This window comes from Rhinolophus sinicus, chromosome 8, assembly GCF_057876585.1.
Source record: "Rhinolophus sinicus isolate RSI-liver-muscle chromosome 8, RSI-T2T, whole genome shotgun sequence".
Classification (NCBI taxonomy): Eukaryota; Metazoa; Chordata; class Mammalia; order Chiroptera; family Rhinolophidae; genus Rhinolophus; species Rhinolophus sinicus.
This window is the reverse complement of record NC_142508.1, coordinates 59,767,996-59,791,380: the sequence shown is the minus strand read 5'-3', so window position 1 is coordinate 59,791,380 and position 23,385 is coordinate 59,767,996. Positions and strand designations below refer to the sequence as shown.

At 41.5% G+C, this 23,385-nt stretch overlaps 2 protein-coding genes across 5 annotated transcripts; one reads left to right on the top strand and one right to left on the bottom strand.

Moving 5' to 3' along the window:
• Positions 1 to 570: 570 nt before the first annotated feature.
• KARS1 (lysyl-tRNA synthetase 1) lies at positions 571 to 14,879 on the bottom strand. Of its 4 annotated transcripts, XM_074314552.1 has the most exons (17): positions 14,802 to 14,864; positions 13,951 to 14,030; positions 13,427 to 13,580; positions 11,611 to 11,787; positions 9,853 to 10,009; positions 8,900 to 9,065; positions 7,168 to 7,261; positions 6,616 to 6,802; positions 6,408 to 6,533; positions 5,096 to 5,215; positions 3,900 to 4,062; positions 3,623 to 3,796; positions 3,380 to 3,465; positions 3,017 to 3,102; positions 2,328 to 2,454; positions 1,428 to 1,571; positions 571 to 854 (listed from the first exon to the last, which is right to left on the bottom strand). In XM_074314552.1, exons 4-17 carry the CDS (start codon positions 11,751 to 11,753, stop codon positions 759 to 761), a joined length of 1,869 nt encoding a protein of 622 aa, XP_074170653.1. In that variant the 5' UTR covers positions 11,754 to 11,787; positions 13,427 to 13,580; positions 13,951 to 14,030; positions 14,802 to 14,864; the 3' UTR covers positions 571 to 758. The 4 variants fall into 4 exon arrangements, with proteins under 4 accessions (XP_074170653.1, XP_074170652.1, XP_019566411.1 ...); XM_074314551.2 differs by lacking the exon at positions 13,427 to 13,580 and having other exon boundaries at positions 14,802 to 14,844; XM_019710852.3 differs by lacking the exon at positions 14,802 to 14,864 and having other exon boundaries at positions 13,427 to 13,600; positions 13,951 to 14,052.
• TERF2IP (TERF2 interacting protein) lies at positions 14,098 to 22,459 on the top strand. Its single transcript, XM_019710866.3, has 3 exons — positions 14,098 to 14,886; positions 19,760 to 19,884; positions 21,212 to 22,459. The coding sequence occupies exons 1-3, from the start codon at positions 14,211 to 14,213 to the stop codon at positions 21,605 to 21,607; spliced, it is 1,197 nt and encodes a 398-aa protein (XP_019566425.3). The 5' UTR covers positions 14,098 to 14,210; the 3' UTR covers positions 21,608 to 22,459.
• Positions 22,460 to 23,385: the final 926 nt, after the last annotated feature.

The window sequence follows — 23,385 nt, the reverse complement described above, 5'->3', positions numbered from 1 at the left end:
TGCTCAAACCCTCCAATGGCTTTCCATCTCACGCATAATAAACTACTCGTCTGCATGGCTTTGGGGGGGGGGGGGGAGCGGGCCTGTGGGATCCAGCCCTCACTCACTTCCACTCACTCCTCTAGCCACACCAGAACCTTTGCTGTTCCTCCAAAATGTGGTCCTCTAGTCTGGATTGCTCTTTTCTCTCAGATCGCTGAGAAACGTTTACCTAGGAGAGGTCTTCCATGATCACATATTTAAAAATGCACTGTCCCCATCCACCTTTCTAAAGTAGCAACTCTGTCTTACTCTGCTTTTGCTTCCATTACCAGAAAGAACATGTTTTACCTGTTTCTTGTCTGCTTACACCCATCCCTCCACCCCACCCCTAAATAAAGAATTTAAGTTCCATGAAAGCAGGGACTTGGCTTTTGTTCACTGCTGTGTCCCTAATTCCTTAGAACAGTGCCTGGCACACAGCAGACATTAATATAATTTGTTGAATAAAGTGGTATAATCCTAAACATTAGGCTAGCAGCCTGAGAAAAAAGTTGACATTCCAAAGGCAAAGAATGATGAGGTCAAGAGTAGAGAAAAACGGTTTATTTGGTAACACAGGGAGTTTAAAAAAAGGAGTTCTTAATTCCTTTTCTCTCTTTTACAAGCAAATTGAATTGCAATAGTAAATGGATAGCAATATACAAGAATTCCCTTGCAGTCCTTAATCTTTCGCAGAAATACAAAGATGCCTGAGTTATGTGACTTGCAGTTATTTTTTAGACAGAAGTGCCAGCTGTAGTGTCCAGTGAACCAGCAGTTGCTACATTTTCCTTCTTGTCTTCCGGTTTCATGGCAGGAAAGAGAAGTACTTCCTACAGGAGAGAAAATGCATTTTGAAGAACACTGTTGTTTTTTCACAGCTATCCACCCATTCATTTTGCCTCTGGTTATTGTTACAACCAAAACCCAGAGATCTGCACATCGCAACTGAAAAGACAGATATGTTCTTATAATTCAACTCAGTCCTTCTCAATTATAGAGTATGGCAAAGAACACATGCATAGCACTGCCTAGGGTACATGTCAAAAGGATCAATAAATACAGGGGATTCTCTTAAAATTTGATTTCCTCATCTATAAAAATGGGATAACAACAGTTTCTACACCACAGAGGGCTGACAAGTTAAATGAGGTAACGCATGTCGAGAGCTTAGCATGTTCTTTGGATCCTCAAGAAATGTAAGCAGTTAGTATTCCTTGTGCCTAACGTAGAAAACCCCCCAAATTCTGTTAAGGTCAGAGGCCCGCCCGTGGCATTGCACGTCACTCCTTTGCCTGCTCCTCCCTCCAGCCCAAAGCCCGTTCTTATTCTCCAGGCCCACCATGCCCTGCGTCCAGCACAGTGGGGCTCCGTCAAAGCAGTGTGCACATGGAGGGTCGCTGTACCTTAATGTTATTGGAGTCTGTGAGAAACATGGTGACTCGGTCGATGCCCATGCCCCAGCCAGCTGTGGGGGGCAGCCCGTATTCCAGGGCAGTGCAGAAGTTTTCATCTATGAACATGGCCTCATCATCGCCAGCGGCCTTGGCCTGAAAGAGAAGAGAACCAAACAGTGACACTATCCTGGGCTGCACTGTCTGTGTCCAAGTCAGCACGTTAAAACACTCACGGGGATGACCATTCCAGCATGCTCTGGACACCCAGCACTTGCTGGGAATTAGGTTGCCCTGTAAGTCCAAGATAGACCCATTTCTTTCAAAGACCTGGAGGTCAGGGCTGATGAAATCTACCTCAGAACACATGCAAATCTCTGTGACAAAAAAATAGCTCCACATGCAAATCTCTCTGTGACATAAAAATAGCTTCAGTGATTTTCAGCTCACCGAGAATCAGTGAGACTGATTTTCAGAGACTCTGATGACTCCTAAGAGTCCTTCTCCCATTTCCTGAGACTACCCACCAGTGGCAATGTTAGTGCAGGCAGCCTGTGGGGGCTCTGTCTTCACTAACCTTTATCTGCCTCTCATCCCCCAGCCACTCAATAAATGTACCAACTGAGAAAAATTGTGTTCTTGTTAGGCAAATGTATTTTCAAGACAAGTGTCATACTCCCCACACAGATAATCATGCTGAAAGCTCTCTGTATGTAGAAATTCTAGGGCCAAACTAGTCAAGTTCTCAATCTTGATATGTGACTTCCTCCAGTGAAACCCATGGCTTTATCCTTCATTTCTGTTGAAGTGACCAAAAGATGCAGAAAATGACACAGATGAGGGTTAAAATTGACTTCCTGGTGAGTATGCACACTGACGAATTACGTGCCTTTGCTCATTCTTCTTCCTTACCTTGGCCTGTTCTTCAAAAAGCTGCCGCTGCCGCATGGGGTCATTCAGCTCGGTGTAGGCATTGCATATTTCCTTCTTCATGACAAATAGCTCAAAGCGCTCAGTCAGACCCTCTTTAGAGCGGTGCCTGGGGACAGGAGACCAAAGGGAGGTTCCTGGATTCTAGTTGACTCAAGTGTTACCGGAGTCTGCATACATTCTTAGCATCAAATATCACTTGGTAAAATAGTGAGGGTTAGAGAGAGACAGACATGGAAGCTCTAATTATCTTCCCAACCAGCCTGTGTGCGATACACAGAATCATACTTCCTGCACTCATGCCCTCTGTAGTCCCTGTCAAGGACTCTGGGCTGCTCATACGACTTGCTTTGGCCAATGGGTCATCAACAGAAGCTTGATATGTTTGCACACTAAGGTTTATCCTTTTGGAATGCTTCCTTTTGGAACCCAGCTGCTATGTAAGAAAACCCAGGCTATGCTCCCAGAGACACCCACGTGGAGGAGAAGCAAGATGCCGACAGTTCCCAGTTGAAAATAATCACTTGATTATTATAATCACTCGTCAACACTATATAGAACAGAGAGACTACCCAATGAACCCACAGAATCTCGAGAATGAATAAATTGTAGTTTTATACTACTAAGTTTTGGTGTTATATAGTAACACCAAGTGGGCAGTCTTATCTTACCACTTGGCCAAAGGGCTCATTATCTGCGGGTGATCACAGATGAATGTAGGATTGATGCATGTCACTTCCAGGAACTCGCCAACAAGCTTAATGAAAAAGAAAAGCAGAGCTAGAGATGCTTTCTCAACGGCATTTTCATTGTTCCAGTCTAGGTAGAAGAGAATCAGCTCCCACCCACACCTGGAGCTAGAGGGCTTTATCTTCAACTCCTCAATGACTGGTAAGGGGTAACTGGGATAACTGGGCACAGAGCTTAGTACAACAAAACTTGTTAATTCTCTTATTTCTAGTTCACCTTCATAGGGAGTAGGGGGCTGGTTACCACTGGATGAAGGCAGGTACTTGAAGTACATGGCTTTTCACCTTATCAAGGAGCCTGGTTGTGGTCCGAGGCGGAGGGCATTCAACAGCTTTTGCCACACAGATATCATCAAGAATTTTGCGAGTTTCTGTAATATAAATGTACAAGTTAGGACAGAAGAATGATCACACTACTCCAGTAAAACAGTACACAAAGATAACTGTGGGAAATTCTAGCCCTGACCCAGTCCAATTCAGAGCTAAACAGGAAGGAGGGTCACACAATGGAGGAGTGTGTCACTTCACCTTCAGTTTCGAAGAGGCTAGTGTCTGGAAGCTTCACCCCCAGGGCTTTCTCAAGCTCTTCTACCATGCTGATTCTCCGGAAGGGTGGGGTGAAATCAATCTCATAGGCTTGGCCCTCTGGGCCATCTGGATGGTAGGTGACCTTGAAACCACCTGTAATGTGCTTCACCATTCCTGGGAAAAGAAATCTCATTTAAAGCAGACCAATAGGAAGTCCTCCTGAAAGCAGCACACTAGCCCCTCACACACGTGTGAAAGTCAAAAGAGGCAAGGTCACCTGAAATCATCTTCTCTGTGATTTCCATGAGATCATGATAGTCTGCGTAGGCCATGTAGAACTCACAAGTGGTGAACTCAGGGTTGTGAGTCAAGTCAATTCCTTCATTCCGGAACTGCCGTCCAATTTCATACACTCGGTCAATGCCACCAACCACCAGCATCTAGTAACACACGGCCATGGTCATAGCAGCTAATTGTGCCTTAATGACTCTGGAAAGTTTCTGTCTATAAAAGTTGTAACTTGGTTTTCACATCTCAGGTCTCTACCTAAATGCAGAGTACTCTATTCTCTTTAGGCCTTTGTAGTGGACAGTAATCATTTATTTTGGCTGTCCAGGACCTCTGAATACTCTTTTGTCTGGGGTGTCCCCCATCTTGTGAGTGCGAGCCTCCCCAAGAAAGAAGCTTGTCTTGGGATTAGGATGCAGACACGTAACCCAAACATTCCACCAATCAGACACACCCATGAGACTTCAATGGGGAAACTACTGAAAGAAGATGTAGGTATTGCACAGAATTCCTTCTGGCAAAGGGGGGCCAGAGATACCAGTTTTTAGAAGTAGTAACTACAGAGGTCCTATGGGCAGTGATCTGTGCCAGGTGCCAGGGTTATGAGCTGTGGTAACTGTGCCTAGTGAAAAAGATACTGGGTTCTCCATGAGAAGGCCCAGTGACATGATTCAGAATCATTCTTAAACATGTGGTCTCCAAGCCTAACTCTCTAATTCTCCCAGAAATTGTGAGAGTCCTTATATTTGTGAATACCTTTTTCTTTTGCTTAAAGTAATTAGAACGGGTTCTGTTGTCTGCAACTAAGAATCTTGAATGATAGTCTTCGATATTTACTCTGATGATTTGAAGGTAGTTATTTCCAACTTCTAGACAGAGATTAAGCTCTATCTTCTACTAAAGACTAAAATCAGATCTAATTTAAGGAGAACTATAAACTTAAAAGTATAATGGAAACCAAAGGTTAGGAGGATCTGTACACCTAGAAAAGGCAACCCCTTTGCCCTCTGATTTGCAATGTTCTACTGATCTTGTAGAGAAATTCTAGAAGTATCAAACAAATTAAGGTATTTATTCTCCTGGCTGTTCTACTCTCACTCTTTCTCTTATTTCTGACTGCACTTGTCTAGCCAATGGTTTTCTAGCATTCTGCTCTAAGGGAACAGGCATCTTCTTCTTGATTACCTTATGGTAGAGTTCTGGAGCAATTCTCATATATAAATTCATGTCCAGCTCATTGTGGTAGGTGATGAAAGGCTTGGCCATAGCTCCTCCTGGGATGATGTTCATCATGGGAGTTTCAATCTAAAAGACAGGGAGAAACATTTAGTCCTCGGACAGAGGAGCTCAAACATTTAGTCCTTGGACAGAGGCCTTGGGGATAGCTCATGCTTTGCATGTGATATCATCTAGGCCTGTTATAACCCCAAGTACAAGTTCAATAATAATGTGCTAATGTTTGACAAAAAAGTAGAGACAGCTTGATTTTCTAGAATAGCGCCTCAATTTCTATTAATACCAAACACCATTAATAGAGTACAGCAGGTCCTTGAATAACTGTGTTTTGTTAATGTTAGTTGTAACAATGACAGGAACTTAACTCTTGTTTATATCAATTAGCCTGTGGGAAAAAGCTTTCACTATATGTTGTTTTACTTAAAATCATAGAACCTATTGACAGCATTAAGGGAGGACTTACTGTACCATAAATTTTTACAAGCTGTAAGTGGGAATCTAAATGGGGTACAGCCTTTGAGTGTAATGTGCAGTGTTTACTAAAAATTGAACTGCTTATCCTTTGACTTAGTTGTTCTACTTCTAGAAATCCATCTGACAGAAACACTTGCAAATGAGCACAAAGATGTTCACTGAAACCTTATAGGAGAAAATCAGAAAGCAAGAGAGACAGACATGCAAAGGGCTCCAGAATATATTAGGTGGAAAACCCCCCCAAAAAGGTCCATAATACATATAGTGACTTCATTTATGTTTAAAATAAAATAAAACACTTTCAAAACAGGTACCCCATTTGCAATATGTGTCGGTACACATGTATATATGCAGAGTAAATGGCACGGAAGGATACATATCAAAAGCAAGTTGGGAAGTTAGTTAGAAATAAAAGGGGACTTTCAGTTTTGCTTCTGTTTACTTCTTTATTATTTGAATTTATTTTATAATAACATGCACTCACCCTTTTTTTCCTAAAATATATTTCTTAATGCTACAAAAAAGCAGAATGAGTCATTAACACATTGAATGTGGCTTCGTGAGTGTGTGGATGGCCTTACACTTTGAGCATTATCTTAGAAGTCAGGTCCTACCCTCCTAATTAGGGCATTAAATAAACAAGGTGGTACAAAGACATTGGCAAAAGAGGACTTTTCATTGAACATGAAGGATATTGACACAGTATCTGCCATGGTGAAGGGAAGGTATAGTAAGAGGCAAGCACAGGAAGGCAGCTCATCATGCCAGGTAAGGAACTCTCCATCACCTCTAGGAATCCCAACTCATCCAAGAAACTTCTTATATATGTGATGATCTTAGAGCGGATGATAAATTTCTGTCTCACAAAGTCATTCAGGATCAAGTCCAAGTATCTCTGACGATATCGTGTTTCCTAAACCAAAAACAGAGATCACTAATACGTCTGATTCAGTGGTATGATGATAAACCACAGTTAGGAGGCCATGAGAGCTTACCTTGTCTTTGAGGCCAAAGTGAAGATGAGGCAACATATGCAAGCAAGGAGACAGCAGTGTGATCTCATAGGGGATGATGCTCAGCTCACCCTTCTTGGTTTTCCCAGGATTCCCCTGAACTCCAATGATGTCTCCCCGACGCAGTTTGTTATTGATACGAACAAATTCTTCTTCCGATTTATAGTTCCTGAGTGAAAGGAAAATGTAATTCAATATGCAACATTCCAAATTAAAACTGACCACGGATTTACTCTGGAACCCTCACTAAACTGTTAATGCCTGGTTAATATGAGCCCAAGAAAAATCTCAGATTCAAGGTCAACTATTAAAAAGTATTATCTTTTATTTTTAACTGCTACACAACCCGAGAGCAGTCATCACTCGCCAGGTGACCATGTAGCCTTTTTATTCTCTCTTGAGCCTTACCCAACCATAAACCACTTCTTCTAACCTTAAATACCAAGGGGAAGAGAAGAACACATGGGACTTTGTTCCCAAACATGTTGCTCTGGTCCAATCTAGAAACCATATAATTGGATTATTTCTATGTACCTGGAATTGGCCATGACTTGCAACTTGACACCCTCTCCTCGAAGGTCATAGAAGATGAGCTTTCCCCCAGAAGCTCTTTTGGCATGGATCCTACCTAGAAAAAGAATAGCAAAAATACTGACTGATAGAAGCAGAAGCCATTTCATGATATCAGTGCCAAAAAAGCTCCCTCTGCATTTTTTGTGTCCAGACACAACATAAACCAGAACAATTTGATTTTAGCCTGAGGCATAAGCCCTACCTCTGTCTTCATAACAGTGTTGGATCCCCATTCAAACCAGCTAACGATGTGTAGGCAGATCTGGTTTTAAAGATGTTAACTAAATGTTGGAAGAGAGTGGTGTTGGCGGCAGCATAGTTTTGGATCTTCCTGAATTCTCACATAAAAATACAAAATACAACTAGACAGGCAAAGCCAAAAAGCCATGGACAGAATTTACAAGAAAATTATGTGGGAAGATAGTCCCAAGAATCCCCAAATATAAGCAATGGGGCAAACCACCAAGAGCCCCAAGACCTCCATGTAGGGAGCAATGAATTGTCTGAGAACTGGAAATCTACCAAACAGCCATTGGTATTTACTAGAAAGTGTGGCAGGCCAAATGGAGGACAGCAGCTGAAATTGGGAGGGGCTCTGCCCACTGCCATATGAGAGTATAATGGGTCACATTAAGAAGGTCTAGGTGATGAAGCCCTTTTAATGTAGCCCCCAGAAGCTCTCTAAATTTAATAGCCACGGATCTCTTCTAGGCCAAGGCCCCACAAAATTGAGTAAGACCAGGAAAACAGAGACAAAGGAAAGAGAAGATGCAGCAAATATGAAGGGGATTGAGAGCCTGGAAATCTCCGAGAGCAAGCTGCTTTATAGTTCTAAACACTTCACAAAAACAACAGAAGAGGGAGCTAGTTTGGTGAGGTTGGAAAAGCTATCTGAACCACGTTTCCTTGTAACATTTGGGAAAACTAATTTCACATAAAAATAAGCAAGCAACATAGAAGTATTTAGGTCAAATACCATATGAACCTATTAAATAAAAAAGATAAGAATAACATTCTTATGGACAATGAAAGCACTCAAGAAGACATACTTAGAAAAACAGAAAAAAATTCTATTTCACAATGAGCTAAGCAACATTAAGTTACACAAAACATGAAAGAACACAAATCAGATTGAGAAAAACTAAGAAATGAGGGGACACATGAAAAAATTAGAAATGAAATATTTCAGAAACGAAGACTAAAAAGAAATCAGTTACTGAATACAACAAAGAATGCCTTAAGAGAAACAAGTTAGAATGGAGGATAAAATTAAAAATCAAAGTATAAAGAGAAAAAAACTTCCTAAAATGAAAAGACTTGAAAATACACATTTAAAGGGCATACTGTGTACTTGAGAATATTGACCCAGAATAAGTAACAAGAAGACAGCCTTTAGTAAAATTACTGGACTTTAAAGAAGACTTGGGCATTTAGGCATTCGCAGGGGTTTCTCTCTGGGTGTTGGGATTATGGATCATTAAACCTTTCTCTCTTTGCTTCTTTGAATGTTCTAAATTTTCTGCAACTAATACTTTTACTTTTTTTTGGGGGGGGGGGGCAAATAAAAGATAGGATTTAATCTTTTGTAAATTAAGGGCTGCTTGAGAGCAAGACCAACCCAGACCTTCCTCTGTGCTGCTGGAGAGGCCCCCCTGCTATGGGGGCTCAGCAAACTGACATGGAGTCCTCGTACCTGCCACCTTTACGGTGATGTCACTCAGGTGGTCCCCAGGCTGCAGGTGACTGTATTCTTGGATGAAGTGAGTGAGTGAGACGTCTACATAGAACTTGTGTGGGTATGGGTCTTCTCCGTTGACCTTCAGTTGGTGGATTGCCTGGCAGCGGATCTTGTAGTATTGCTATTTAAATATAAACACAAACACGAAAATGCCTTTGAGAAGTTGAACCTGGTCAGGACAGTGGTCCATCTAGCAGAGTATTGTATTATGCTTTAGAGTGGCCCCAATACACTCAAGTTTCTTAACTGACTACCTCCCACCCTTGAAATCACAGGATTGGATATGGAGTGAGATTTGTACTTAAAAGAAAGAATTCAACAAAAAGAAGAACTGGAGTTCTGCCTAAATGGTACAGGTGGCCTGGGTTACTACTTTTCTGGATGTGTCAGCATGGAGTCACTTAGGCTCTTTCCCACTTAGCACCCACATTAGACTTTTCTCTGCGGCAGGCCCATGGGGCCTAGAGGATGTTAAAAATGAGCATCGCTGTGCTAATACAATTTTATTTCAATACCAGGCAGGAGGGATGAGATGGGGGCCTAGGGATAGTGGATCTGGCCTGAGGACCACAGTTTGCCAGTCTCTGGTCTAAAGTATACCCTAGCCTATCTTTAGGGAGAACTTTCTCTGGGACTGCTATAAGGCCCAACAGTTCCAAGAAAGATTAATCAGTCACTTGGAAGTACTAGATTCTGTCAAATGCCTGTTGGGAGTTGATAAGAATGCTTATGGCCTGTGCTTTTAACCAAATGGAGTGGCAGGCCCTTGCTCATCCTCTTACAATGACCCAGGGCCCAGTGCCCATTCCAGTTCCTATGTATCGTCTTAGTCACTGGTCCCAAGGGATTTGCCCCAAGTGCCATCAGAAGCTTCCCCGCCCCGCCAGGGTGGTGGTCCAGAGACTCACGTTTGGGTCCAGGCTCTCCTCCTCAGCACCCACGTCACTGTTAGTGGTGTGGCCGGGGGCGGCAGCATTGGCCTGGCTTAGGTTCTCACTGAGCTCCTTCTGCTTGGCCTCCTTCTCTGCTACTTTCTTCTCAGCTTTCAGGCGTCTCTTTAGCTCACTATTGGGAAGACAAAAATGTTCAAAGTGATATTTGCCTGAAGAGTCCTCTACTATGTTCTGCCCCACAGCCCACTTATCAAAATGATGAACAGCCTGAAGGAAATGCTCCTGCACAGTTGTGCACCCCCACTTCTAGTCTCTTGGTCACTCAACTTGATATGTGAGACAAAGAAAAAATAAGCATTGAGAAAGCTCTTTTTCAATTTCTATTTTCCAGTCTGAGGTCCTTGGCCTTAGGTCCCAACTAAAATCAAGACACACCAGGACAAAGAAAACTCCTACACGTTAGTTTACATTTAGAACAGGAAAATAAGTTTTCCAGAAAATCAGTAAGATAGGCTTTTCTCAAGCTAATCAGGCTAGGGAGCGCCTTGAGGCCAGGGACTGAATCTTAACTGTTCGGTATCCTCTGCAGAATATGAAGTTCCTTGAGTACCAGACCTGATGTGGTAAGGATACATCTCCAGCTGTCTGCCACCCCTCCCCACCCATGCCCGAGGAGTGGGTTAGTCTGGGGTGGGGAAGGGTGGCTCTTCAGAGTTCAAGAAGACACTCCACTGATAATCTCTCCCACAGCATTGATCAGTGCATTGACAATGCCTTCAGTACTGGTCTCACTCTGCCCACTGGAGTCTGACTCTGACAACAAACTTGGAAGAACAGTGCATAAAGCAGCAGTGTAGGGGATAATACACCATCTTTGCAGTCAGACTGCCTGGGGCTAAATTCTGACACACCGACTTATCAGTTATGTGACCATGGGCAAGTGACTTAACTTCTCCCCATCTGTAAAATGGGTAATAGACAGTAATAATGTATGTACAGAGATGACCCTGTCCCTAGCATTTAGTAAGCATGTAAATGTGAGCTATTCTAGGTATCCCTCACTAGCTTAACCCTTCACTCTGCACCAGCACAGAAACCTTACAGATTTGGTCAAATTCCTCACTCTCCACTCTTGGTATAATACTTGTCACCTGAGACTCAAAAAGTAAAGTGATTCATACAACTCGGTATCCCTTATGATCTGAAACCTTCCTATCTGAACCCATAAACCAAGCAGATTTGGGTAGAGAGAGATACCCTCATTATTTAAATAGAATTGCTCATTCTTTCAAACCACCAATGTTAACAGTGTGCTGTAATTCAGTCAGGAGGCATCTAATCCTATTTGGTTTTTCTTAGCATTAATAAATAATCCTATTCAAATAGTGGTTGTTTTTTATATTAAATCAATCCCAAGGATAATCCAAAAAGGTTCTGGGAATAGAAATAAGACTAGAAACCAAGTTAATCTCAGGAGCAAACAAATTCCAGAAAGGCAGGAAAACGAAAACAACCTGCATTACAAATTCTTTATTCATAGAAGGGTTTTGTTTCAGCACTGTTCTAGAATAAGATCCACAAGTCATCTCAAGAATCTAAAGACAGAGAATTTGAATTTATTAAAGAGAAAATGAGAAAAGACTATTGGTTTTGGTAGCAGGGCTTTTTGTTTCCTTACCAACAAATGCAATGATTAGCCAGAGGCTTAACAAATAAGGACTTATAAGGGAAGGACTTTGCTCCCACACAATAAAGAAGGTAATGGGCACCAACCTTCCTTTATTAGAAAGTGCCTTGTCCTTGTGAAGCGCTGTGAAAGGAGCAAGTTGACACAGTCGCAGCTCCCTCTGCCCCCACTGTGCCCAGGTTTGGCGCAGGGACCCCCTAACAAGCCTTACAGCAGCTTGCGTCAACATGGCAGAACACCCTGGAACTAATGATTACCACCACCTAACAGGAAACAGAGATGTGGTGTCAGATGGGACAGACAGTATATACACACCCAACCAGAACTCCTACTCTTACGGATTGGGGAAGGGGGAGGTTGCAAAATCTTTTAGTGTCCAATTTTACTTAAGACCCTCTTAACTGAGAGCAACTCTTAACACTTACTCTGCTGCAACCATAACTGACAATATTCTCAGTCCTGGTTATGGTAAAAAAGTACATATCCAGGGTCAAAAGTGACTAGCAAGTCAATCAATAGCTTACAGGTAGAAATGATCACAACAGTCTAGAAAATGGGAGAAAGGACATAAAGCAGTATTTCTAAAGTCCCTGGCGCCTGGCTCTCTCTTGGCACTGGGAAACAGGAAATGTCATTGTCAACTGCAAACTCTAAATGAAACTAAAAGTAAGCCACACAAAAGCACCGGAGTCAAAGATAAGACTTGTTTGGAACTCTGGAAAGAAGGTGGAAGAGAATTTCAGGACATGATGTTTACACGGAAAGGCAACAGCATTACAGGGATCTTGCTCCTTATTGTATTCAAACAAATTTGGCCTTTCACTGGGAAATGAGTCACCTGTCAAGCAGCCGTCTTTTTACACTTGGAGAATATAGTTGGCATAAAATGGGGTTCACTGGGGATCCAAAGGAAATTCCACGAACAGTTAAGAAATAGAAGGAAATGTTAATAAAATTATTTTAGCCCATATCACTAGATTATACCAACAGCACATTCTTTATGACAATGTGAGGTGTGGTGCAGGAAGTATACAAAGCTTGGAATGCACACTTTTAGGTATGCACACTTCAGCAATGTGTTTCATCACCCGGAGTCTCAGTTTATTAAATTGAAAAATGGACATGAACACCTCCTTTACAAGGTTATTATTGAGATTAGACAAAAAGTTTGTATAGTTCCAGCACAGTGCCTGCCAAATAAAAGTGGCTTTAAAAGGTAGTAGATGGGGGTAGCCTGTTGGCTCAGTTGGTTGGAGCATGGTGCTGATGGCACCGGGGTTGCCGTTTTGATCCCTGCATGAGCCACTGTGAGCTGTGCCCTCCTTAATAAGAAAAAAAAAAAAAAAAGTGGTAGATGCAATTAATCTAAGAAAAGTCAGTAGAAAGGAACTGGCCAGTTTCCTCAATTTACCATAAAATTGTCTCCTCAACTGGAGACCTTGCTTGGGAGGTATCTGTGATTTACAACCGTAAAATTCATTTACTGATGTAACAGATCAAAAGTCCTATTTTTCCCAAAGGCAGAAATACAAGACCTGGTTCCAAACAGAGAGATCCATCAGACAACTCTCAAGATAACATATTAGGGTGCTATCAAACCATAAATTTAGGTTATTTCCTTTCTCATTTTTCTTACTAGTTGAGTGCAATTCCATCAGGGTTCAGTGAGAGCCCTAATGCACTCAAGCACCCATTACATGTAATGAACTACTATAACTAACTTCTTTCCTATGCCTCTGGAATGGTACTATTTATTTTATGTACCTCTCTTGGGAGTATTGAGAAAGGCTATTCAAATCATTGTCTACGTCCTGTGAAGAACGCTGGTTAAGAGGGAGTATAGTATATACAGAATATAAGACATCGTTAAAGGGTGGCTAATCTTGATTTATTTATATTTACCTTCACACTCCAAGGATTTGGGGTGATATATCCAGCAATACTAAGTGCAGCTTGGCTGAGTACGACAGTCTCTACTACCACACATTGGTCATTCCTTCAATACTCACAGACCCTTTGAATAACCCACATGGATAGACGCACGGTAGTTTTAGACCTGATAAGGTTCAGAATGGCCTTAGTGAGGCCAAGAAAAATGAAAGTCTTTCTGAAAAGCCGGGGTATTTAACATTTTTCCAATCTCCTTATCGGGGCGTGGCTTAACAGTACAAGAAATGCATTTCTCGGAAGGAATAAATTTCGCTTTCGTCTCCTCTCAGTTCTTCGCATTCTCTTACTTCAGGAGTACGACAGTGGGGGGAACCCGCCAGCCCTGCACCCCGGGACTCCCTGAGGAATGTAGTTCGCACGTAGCCGCTACGTTGCGGCGTGTGTGTACCCACTAGAACCTCGGCCGGAACCTCGAGGCATTTCCCAGCCCGGACTCGCCGGCCGCACAGGCCTTAACGACCCACAGCGACACTTACTTTTTGCTCAGTTTGGGCTCGCCTTCGTCCACGTTCACCTCAGCCTGCTGCACTGCAGCCATCTCGCCAAAGGGTGAGACCTGAAAGAAATCAAGGTCTTACCGCAATTTCCAAGTCACCGCTGGAAGCCCCGCCTCTTCCGGGGGCCGGGCACAGTTGCTACTGCCGCGCAGGCGTAGTGCGGGGTTTAGCGGCAGCGGCATCTGGAGCAATAGGTTACTTGTGTTCCATGTTCTGTGTTTTAGTTCCGGGCATTAACTATGGCGGAGGCGATGGATCTGGGCAAAGACCCCAACGGGCCCACCCATTCCTCGACTCTGTTCGTGAGGGAAGATGGCAGCTCCATGTCGTTTTACGTGCGTCCCAGCCCGGCCAAGCGCCGGCTCTCCACACTCATTTTGCACGGTGGCGGTACGCTGTGCCGGGTGCAGGAGCCCGGGGCCGTGCTGCTGGCCCAGCCAGGGGAGGCGGCGTACGAGGCCTCGGGCGACTTCATCTCCACGCAGTATATTCTAGATTGCGTGGAGCGTAACGAGAGGCTCGAGCTGGAGGCCTATCGGCTGGGCCTGACCCCCGCGGCCGACCAGGCCCCACAGACAAAGACCCGGGCTCAGGCCGAGGGCGCTGCTGCCGCGGAGGCTGAGCGGCCGTCGCTCACGGGGCGGATCGTCTTCACGGACGCGGACGATGTGGCCATCTTGACGTACGTGAAGGAAAATGCCCGCTCAACCAGCTCCGTCACGGGCAACGCTTTGTGGAAAGCGATGGAGAAAAGTTCGCTCACCCAGCACTCGTGGCAGTCCCTGAAGGACCGCTACTTAAAGCACCTGCGGGGCCAGGAGGATAAGTACCTGTTGGGGGACGCCCCAGTCAGCCCGTCCTGCCAGAAACTCAAGCGGAAAGCGGAGGAAGACCCGGAAGCTGCTGACAGCGGGGGTGAGGACGAGCGTGCTGAAGGGGGCGGGGCGCCTTTCCCGCTTCCTGGCGTCCATTTTGGCCTCTTTGGTTAACGTCGTTTGGTAAAATTGCACCATTTTCTAATCTCAAGTTTAATTTCCGTTTCCTTTTCAATAACTAGGATATTGACACCGTTTGACATTTATGTGCAAAAAGAGTAAAATATATAGGAAATTCTCCCCTTGTATCAGATTCCAGTTTTCTTCCCTAGAGGCAAGGGGGGCGGGAGGAACCAGCTTCGTGGGTATCTTTTTGGAGAGTCATTTTAATTATTGAATTATAAGTTGAACTATAATACATTAATTTCAGGTGTACAACAGTGATTCAATATTTTTATGCATTATGGAATTATCACAATAAATCTAGTCACCATCTGTCACCCTACAAAGTTACTGACTACGTTCTCTGTACTGTACATTACATCCAGGTGACTTACTTGTTTTGTAACGGGAAGTTTGTACCTCCTGATCACCTTCATCTGTTTCACCTGTTCCCCCCATCTCTCCATTTCCTTCCCCTCTGGCAACCACCAGTTCTAAAAAATACTTATATGTTCAGGTAGGTTCAGTATGAACTGTTTTAAAGGCATGCCAGGTCAGTTTGTTTTCATGTTTTGGCTTAATTGAATGTGTAGTCACACAAGAGTCTTTGCTTCCTGGTGAAATTTTAACACAATTGAATTGAATGTTGAGATTCAGGGTTAGAACACAGTGCAAAGTCGTTAAGATGCTTCATTTTTTATATAACGGCTATTGACAACTTAAATTGACAAACACTTTTGTTTAGAGGCATGTCTTTTCCCCACTTCTCTTATGTGGCGTTTCCTTGTAACAGTTGAAATCTGGGGAGGTAACATATATTTCTCGTTTAGTATGCTTAGTAGGAATTTTGTTTTTGGTAAAAGTGACATATCAGATTTATTCATTCAACAGATATTTGAGTGCCAGACACTGTTATCCTGCTGGGATATAGCAATAAGTAAAAGTCCTGTGGTCATGGAGCTTAACATGGTAGCTGGGAAGTGGTAAGTGCTAAAGAGAAAAATCAGGGTAAAGGTTGGGGAGGAGGTTGTTTTCTATAGGGTGATAAGGGAAGGTTCCTGTGATAAACTGGTATTTGAGCAGAGACCAAAGAAAATGAAAGAGTAAGCCAGAGGGTTATCTGAATAAGAGTATTCCAGGCAGAGGGAATAATTTCAAAGGCCCTGATGTGGGAATATGAATGTTGTGTTCTTGGAGCAACAGAGATCAGTTGGGCTGGAACAGAGTAAGCAAGAAGGAGAATTCTAGGAATGAGCACAGGGCTAGGCTAGGTGTATGGGTGAAGTAGATCATGTAGAGCCTTGCTTTTAAATCAGTGGTGTTGGGACTACTGGCAAGCCATTTGATACCTGGGACAAAATGAATCTAGATTCACCCAACTCAAAATAATATTTGATGATCAGCTATTTAAATGTAAACATTAAAATCCTAAAATGACTAAGAGAAAATGTGCATGTACTTTTTAATATTAGCATGGTGATAGTTCTGAAACCAAGAAGACTAAGAAAAAGTTTCATGTATTTGATTACTTAAAATTAAAAGCTTCTCATGATATAATGTCAGGGCAAACTGGGAAATACTCCCACTACATTGCAACAGAGTTAGTTCCCTTGACGTCCAAAGAGCTTGCAGACGTTAGTAACTAAAAGAAAAGCTAGTAGAAAGATGAGCAAAAGAAATGGAACAAGAAGTTTCCAGAAAAGGAAATAAATGGCCAATAAACAAACACAGAAATATTGTTAGTAAATAAAAAGAAACTAGACCCTGAGCAGAGGACCAGATAAGCCATGCCTGGACTTCTGACCCATGGAAACTGTGAAATAATAAATGTGTGTGTTGTTGTTTTTAAAAACAGTAAACCAGAAGAAGGAAATGTCACATTTTATCAAATTGTCAAAAATTAACAAAATGGGTGATACCCAAAGTTAGTGAGGTATATGAAAACAAATAAACTCCTACATTACATTATTAATAGAAGGAAATTGGTATAATTTCTTTGGAGGGCACTTTGAAAACATCTAACAATGTTTAAAATGCTTGTTCCCTTAAACGTGGCAATATTGCTTCTAGGAATTTATCCTACAGATATACTCAGGGAACAAAAGGGTACATAATGAAAAGTTAAGTCTCCCTACTCCATACTCCTTCTGGTTCCTCTCCCAGGGTAACCACTACTGTCTTCCTTGTTATATGTCCTTTTTGCTCATAATACTAGCATACTAGAAATCAGTTCTACAGTTTGCTTTCTTTTAACTTACTGATCTTGAAGTCTTTGTGTGTCTATGCATAACTTTGCCTCATTCTTTTCCTCATTGATTGCATTGTATTCTATTATGAGAATGAATCACAATTTGTTCTTTTTACTGCAGAAAATTTTGAACATTTATAAAAGTAGAGAGAGTAGTAAAATGAACTATACTGCATATACTTGTCAACCGATTTCACTTGATTATAGTTGATGGCCAATTCTTTTTCACCTATACCTTTCAATCCAGGCATTTGGGATTATTTTGAAACAAATGCCAGGCATCATACCATTTTATCTATTTCAGCACTTATCTTTAAAGATAAGGCTTCTTTTTTTCTTTTTTAAAGATTTTATTGGGGACGGGGAGCAGGACTTTATTGGGGAACAGTGCGTACTTCCAGGACTTTTTTCCAAGTCAAGTTGTTGTCCTTTCAATCTTAGTTGTGGAGGGTGCCGTTCAGCTCCAGGTCCAGTTGTCGTTGCTAGTTGTAGGGGGCGCAGCCCACCATCCCTTGTGGGAGTCGAACTGGCAACATGGTTGAGAGGATGCGCTCCAACCAGCAGCTATCCGGGAGGCAGCTCAGCTCAAGGTGCCGTGTTCAATCTTAGTTGCAGGGGGCGGAGCCCACCATTTTTTGCGGGACTTGAGGAGTAGAACCGGCAACCTTGTGGTTGAGAGCCCACTGGCCCATGTGGGAATCGAACCGGCAGCCTTCGGAGTTAGGAGCACAGAGCTCCAACCGCCTGAGCCACCGGGCCGGCCCCCTCAAATTTATTTTTAATGTAACAACATGGCTGGACCTAGAGGGTATTATGCTAAGTGAAATAAGGTAGACAAAGAAAGACAAATACCATATGATTTCACTTATATGTGGAATCTAAAGAACAAAATAAACAAAACAGGAATGGACTCATAGATACAGAGAACAAGCTGATGGTTGCCAGATGGGAGGGGGTTGGGGTGCAGAGGGTGAAAAAGGTGAAGGGATTAAGAAGTACAAATTGGTAGTTACAAAATTGTCACAGGGGTGTAAAGTACAACACGGAATATAGTCAATAATATGGTAATTATGTGTAGTGCCAGGTGGGTACCAGACTTATCAGGGGGATCACTTTGTAAATTGTTTAAATGTCTAACCACTATGCTGTACTCCTGAAACTAATATTGAATGTCAATTGTAACTGAAAAATAAAAATAAAAAAAATAAAAAAATTTTTAGTCTAAAATGTACATTACATAAATTTTACCACTTTAACCATTTTTAGGTGTTGTAAGTACATTCGTACTGTCAGGTGACCATCACTACCATCCATCTCCAGAACTCTGATCTTCCAAAACTGAAACTCTATATCCATTAAACACACACTTGCTATTTCTCCCTCCCCTCATCCCCTGACAAACACCATTCTACTTTTTGTCCATGAATTTGATCTCTAGGTACCTTATATAAGTGGGATCATACAATATTTGTCCTTTTGTGTCTGGCTTATTTCACTTAGCATAATGTCTCATGTCAGAATTTCATTCCTTTTTAGGGCTGAATAATATTCCACTATGTATATACCACATTTTGTTTATCAGTTCATCTATCGATGGACATTTGGGTTGTTTGTGTTTCTTGGCTATTGTGAATAATGCTGTTATAAATATGGGTATAGTAATATCTGTTTGAGACCCTGCTTTAATTTTTGGGAGGTATATACCCAGAAGTGGAATTGTTGGATCATATGGTAATTTTATGCTTAATATTTGGGCAACTGCCATACCGTTTTCCAGTTACGTGTTTTAACACATGTATAGATTTTTGTAACTACCACCAAAAATCAGGATACAGAACAGTTCCATCACAAAAAAACTCCCCTCATGCTTCCCCTTAACGTTCAGTTTTTGTTAGGTAGAAAAGAGCAAAGTTAAATCCTCAGAGAACAAAGAGTAAAGGGGAACCAAGAGTATGTTTAGCTTTAGGGGTCTTTCTGTAGGTGGTATGTGGTAGATTGGTGTGACTGATCTGTGTAGAGTTTTATATAAAGTCTTGGCTCTCTTGCCCCAACTTGGTCAACTCTAAAGGACCGTCCTAGCTTCATTTTAGCTGAGGTCCTATTGGTACTATTTCACAGCTATTTTGTCTGCCCATCTGCTTTCTTCTCTTCAATAGGGGTTTTCCTAGGCACACTCCCTAATAAACACCTTACATACTAACCTCCATCTCAGGATCTGCCAAAGAATCCTGAGAGAACCCGATTTATTGCCCAGTTTTGTTAATTTGCAAAATCTATCAATACAAAGCAAAAAATGAATTAAACTTCAAGAGTATTTTTATTTTACATGTCAGATCCTAGAAAAATTATCACCATTTGGATAGTGCAACTTTTCAGAAACTAGTAGAAATTATTGAACATGCATGCCTTATGTTATTCTTATCCTCTGATCAAAGACAAATATCTTCTAATAGACAAAAAGTTCAGGCTCACTTTTGGCCCAGAGTTTACAAAGCATGCACTGTATTTTTGTTTTATGTGAAAGAGGCTCATTCTAATTTGGTGCTGTTGTTTCCTTTAATAGAGCCACAGAATAAGAGAACTCCAGACTTGCCTGAAGAAGAATCTGTAAAGGAAGAGGTCCAGGAGAATGAAGAAGCAGTCAAAAAGACGCATATAGAAACCACCCCGGAATTTGAGGAGGTTGTGGTATGTTAATTAGATTTAACTCATTTTTTCCATGCCTTCATTCTTTGAAATTGGTCATCCCATCTACCCTTTTTATACACCCAAGGCCTGGAAAGGTAAGAGAAGTTCAAGGTAGAGGAGGAAAATGGAAAATGGAACTGATTTAGGTTTCAGGCATGTAGCTTTAGTTTTTTGGCAGGAAACCTTGACGGGGAGAGGTAGAGCAGTTGGGGAGAATTATTTTTTAAGCAGTATAAAGTATCCCATTTTGAGTACTTTGATCTCAGTGTAAGTTTTTCAAGTTAAGACTGTGGATTTATCTTTTAAAAATGTTCTTATGCTTCTCAGGAACATAAACATAATTTTTTAAAGAATTTAGTTTTATTAAGCAAGTTTAGCTTTTTGTTTATTTAGAGCTTTTTGGGAATTTTTTTTATCTCTTCCATATTTGGTCTAGCTTCTAATACTCTCTTGGAATCCCATATTTAATCATCGTTTTATAGAAAGAAAGGCAGGAACCATAAAATAATGAGTAATTTTTAAAAAAATCCAAATTATTTATGTATATATATATTCTTCAAGAAAAAGGATCTTTTAAATTAATTTTTCTTACTAAGTTTCTGTAATTGGTGAATGAAGGAATGCATAAGAATTGGCAGAATTTAGGGATTGTTGCCTTTTGTGGTCTGAGTTTTATTATTTGATATTTGGTTCATTTTCCAAAAACTTTTCAAATGTTCTCAACAACTCCCAGACAGGGCCTACATAGGTCTCTTCTCATGTAACATACTTTATAATGTGCCTGAATATAGTTAGTATGGCTTGGAGGCCTTAATATATTCATACAGCAATGTTTTTTGAGTACTTATTATGTGCAGGCATTGGTAGGCACTGGGAATGTGATGGTGAGCAAAACAGATACAATTCCTGCCCTTACGGAGCTTATAACCTGGGAACGAAGTAATGCTTTAAACAAATACATTAATGCATACATGTGTGTATGTGTATTCATATATATATTTTTTCACATTCAGTGTAGCTTCTAATGTTCTATTGGAATACCAGAATTAATTATATATACATACTCGTGTGTGCACACGCACACGCACACCTGCACACTCTTCCTTACCCAGTCCATACATATATGTAGATACTACACATACTCACACGTATGTACATACATCCAGCACGAATAAATATAAGAAGGTCTATGGCATATTAGAGGAACTGGAGGAAGTCTAGTGTGATTGGAAGAAAAGGGCAAGAGGTGGTAATTGGGAGAGGCCAAATGTTGCAAGAGTAAGTGTGATTTGGTAATTAGATTGGTCTTATTCGTTACTTTTTCTAGGAGGAGACCCCTGATTTTGAAATACACATAACAATGTGTGATGACGATCTACCCACACCTGAGGAAGACTCAGAAACACAACCTGATGAGGAAGAAGAAGAAGAAGAAAAAGTTTCTCCACCAGAGGTGGGAGCTGCCATTAAGATCATCCGGCAGTTAATGGAAAAGTTTAACTTGGATCTGTCAACAGTTACACAGGCCTTCCTAAAAAATAGTGGTGAGCTGGAGGCTACTACCTCCTTTTTAGAATCTGGTCAGAGGGCTGATGGATATCCCATTTGGTCTCGACAGGATGACTTAGATTTACAAAAAGATGATGAGGCTACCCGAGATGCATTGATCAAAAAATTTGGTGCTCAGAATGTAGCTCGGAGGATTGAATTTCGAAAGAAATAATTGCAAAGATAATGAGAAAAGAAAAAAGGTATGGCAGATGAAGTGGTAAAAAAATTTGTGACCATTGAACTTCAGAGATTCTTATATTGGAATTGACACTTGTCTTCTGACCAATGCTGTCATTGCTCTGAGTCCTAGATTTTGTAGCCAAGCCGGGTTGGTAGGAGGATAAAAATAAGAGAAATTGGATATATTTAGAGCTGTTCCTGGCAGTATCAGTGTGTTTATGAAAGGAAAGTCTAAACCAGAAAGAGGTTGATCCATGTAGTAGTAATCCTTTTCTGGAACGGAACCCCTGTCATGCTGGTGACAGGAGCTAGTGACCAAGTCAAAGGAGGAAAATTTAGGAGAGGAGACAGGTCTTTGCAGGAACATGAATAAGAAGCCTCCTATCCTTTGGCAGAAGCTCCTCTACATTGTGATAGATTTTAAGTCAAGAATCTAGAAATACGGAAAGATTTTGTTACGAGGCCTTGAACATGGACTATCCCAAACACTTGTATCCCCCAGTGAGCTTTGATTTCTAAACTGCTTTGAAAACCCCATATTCCCTTTGTTTACTTAATATTTGGGGACCCTGTTCCTTGGTTGTCTTTTCTTCAAGTCCTTGTCAGTCAAGTCGTTAGCACGTATTTTTTTTTGTTTTGTTTTTTTTCTATCTACCACCCAATTTTGTTTAAAATACACACAAAACCCTAGAGAGTCTCAAGAAGAGTCTTACTTGATTACTAGTAATGTGTTTTTATTTATTGCGGATAGCTTTGTGATAAGACTGTGTTAGAGTTACAGATTAGTGGATTAATTTCTCTTTGTTGTGTTGCTTTTGTTGTTGAAAATAAAAAGAAGTTTGTATTTGAGTCTCCAACCAGTATTTTCTTTGATTGTATCACAAAACTGTTTTGGTATAAAATCATAATGGAACTGACATTTTTGCCTCTTATTAATTAGATAAATAATCAGTAAAGTGCTTCTATTTTAGAACTAATAGGCCATTTAGAAAGATGCTAGTTCTTCTGGAGGGAGCAAAGAGAAGAACTGCAAGGACTATGAAAGATGGCAAAATAAGGTGAACTGCTGAGAGCCAAAGGGGAGGAAAGAAACCAATCAGGAACCATCAGGGGTGTAGCAGAAGGTGTCAGTGCCGCTCCCATATTCCCTGGCAGTCACCATTCCCGCACATGCCACCAGTAGGAGTCTTATTGCAAGCACCTGCTTGAGGCCTTCGCTGTCCTTGAAATGCTAAGGAGTGGCTTTCAGCAAATAGTGTGTGGGGATTAGAGGATACATATCCAGCGTCCTTGCTGACCAGAGAAATGACACAACTGAATACGTATTTGAGAATTAACCCCCTGAATGGGATAATGGTTTGCATGCCATCTTTCAGAAGTCTCCAGTAGAAATAAACATAGTTGTCCACAGTGGTAATTGGTTTATAAATGCACCCTGCATAGGCTTCCTTTTCGTCTCACATCCTCACTTCCCTTTTAGTGCATCCTGGAGTCATCAGTTACACACAAATTCTTTCCTTAGAGTCCGCTTCTGGGGGAACCCAGCCTAAATCAAAGTGCTTCGCTGTTCCTTAGTATGTTGGAAAGGTAAACCACTCCAGTAGTAACTGTAGCTTGCTACAGTAGTAATTCTTAAATGGGGATTGGGAGGAGTTGGGTGGTAGGCATTTGTTTAAAATGTGTTTTTCCTTCTGATAAGACTCTAGGGTGGTAAAGTTACTACAGCTTGTTGGCTTTACAGGGCTGGAAACTCCAGTTTTGTCAAAGCAG

Excerpts from the sequence above, each read along its gene's own strand:
- TERF2IP (XM_019710866.3), top strand. The coding sequence starts at position 14,211 with ATGGCGGAGGCGATGGATCTGGGCAAAGACCCCAACGGGCCCACCCAT. Across the intron at positions 14,887-19,759 it reads GGAAGCTGCTGACAGCGGGG|AGCCACAGAATAAGAGAACT; the intron begins GTGAGGACGAGC and ends TTCCTTTAATAG. Across the intron at positions 19,885-21,211 it reads CGGAATTTGAGGAGGTTGTG|GAGGAGACCCCTGATTTTGA; the intron begins GTATGTTAATTA and ends TACTTTTTCTAG.
- KARS1 (XM_074314552.1), bottom strand. The coding sequence starts at position 11,753 with ATGTTGACGCAAGCTGCTGTAAGGCTTGTTAGGGGGTCCCTGCGCCAA. Across the intron at positions 7,262-8,899 it reads CATCACCGTAAAGGTGGCAG|GTAGGATCCATGCCAAAAGA; the intron begins GTACGAGGACTC and ends TTCTTTTTCTAG. Across the intron at positions 1,572-2,327 it reads TTTTTGAAGAACAGGCCAAG|GCCAAGGCCGCTGGCGATGA; the intron begins GTAAGGAAGAAG and ends CTTCTCTTTCAG.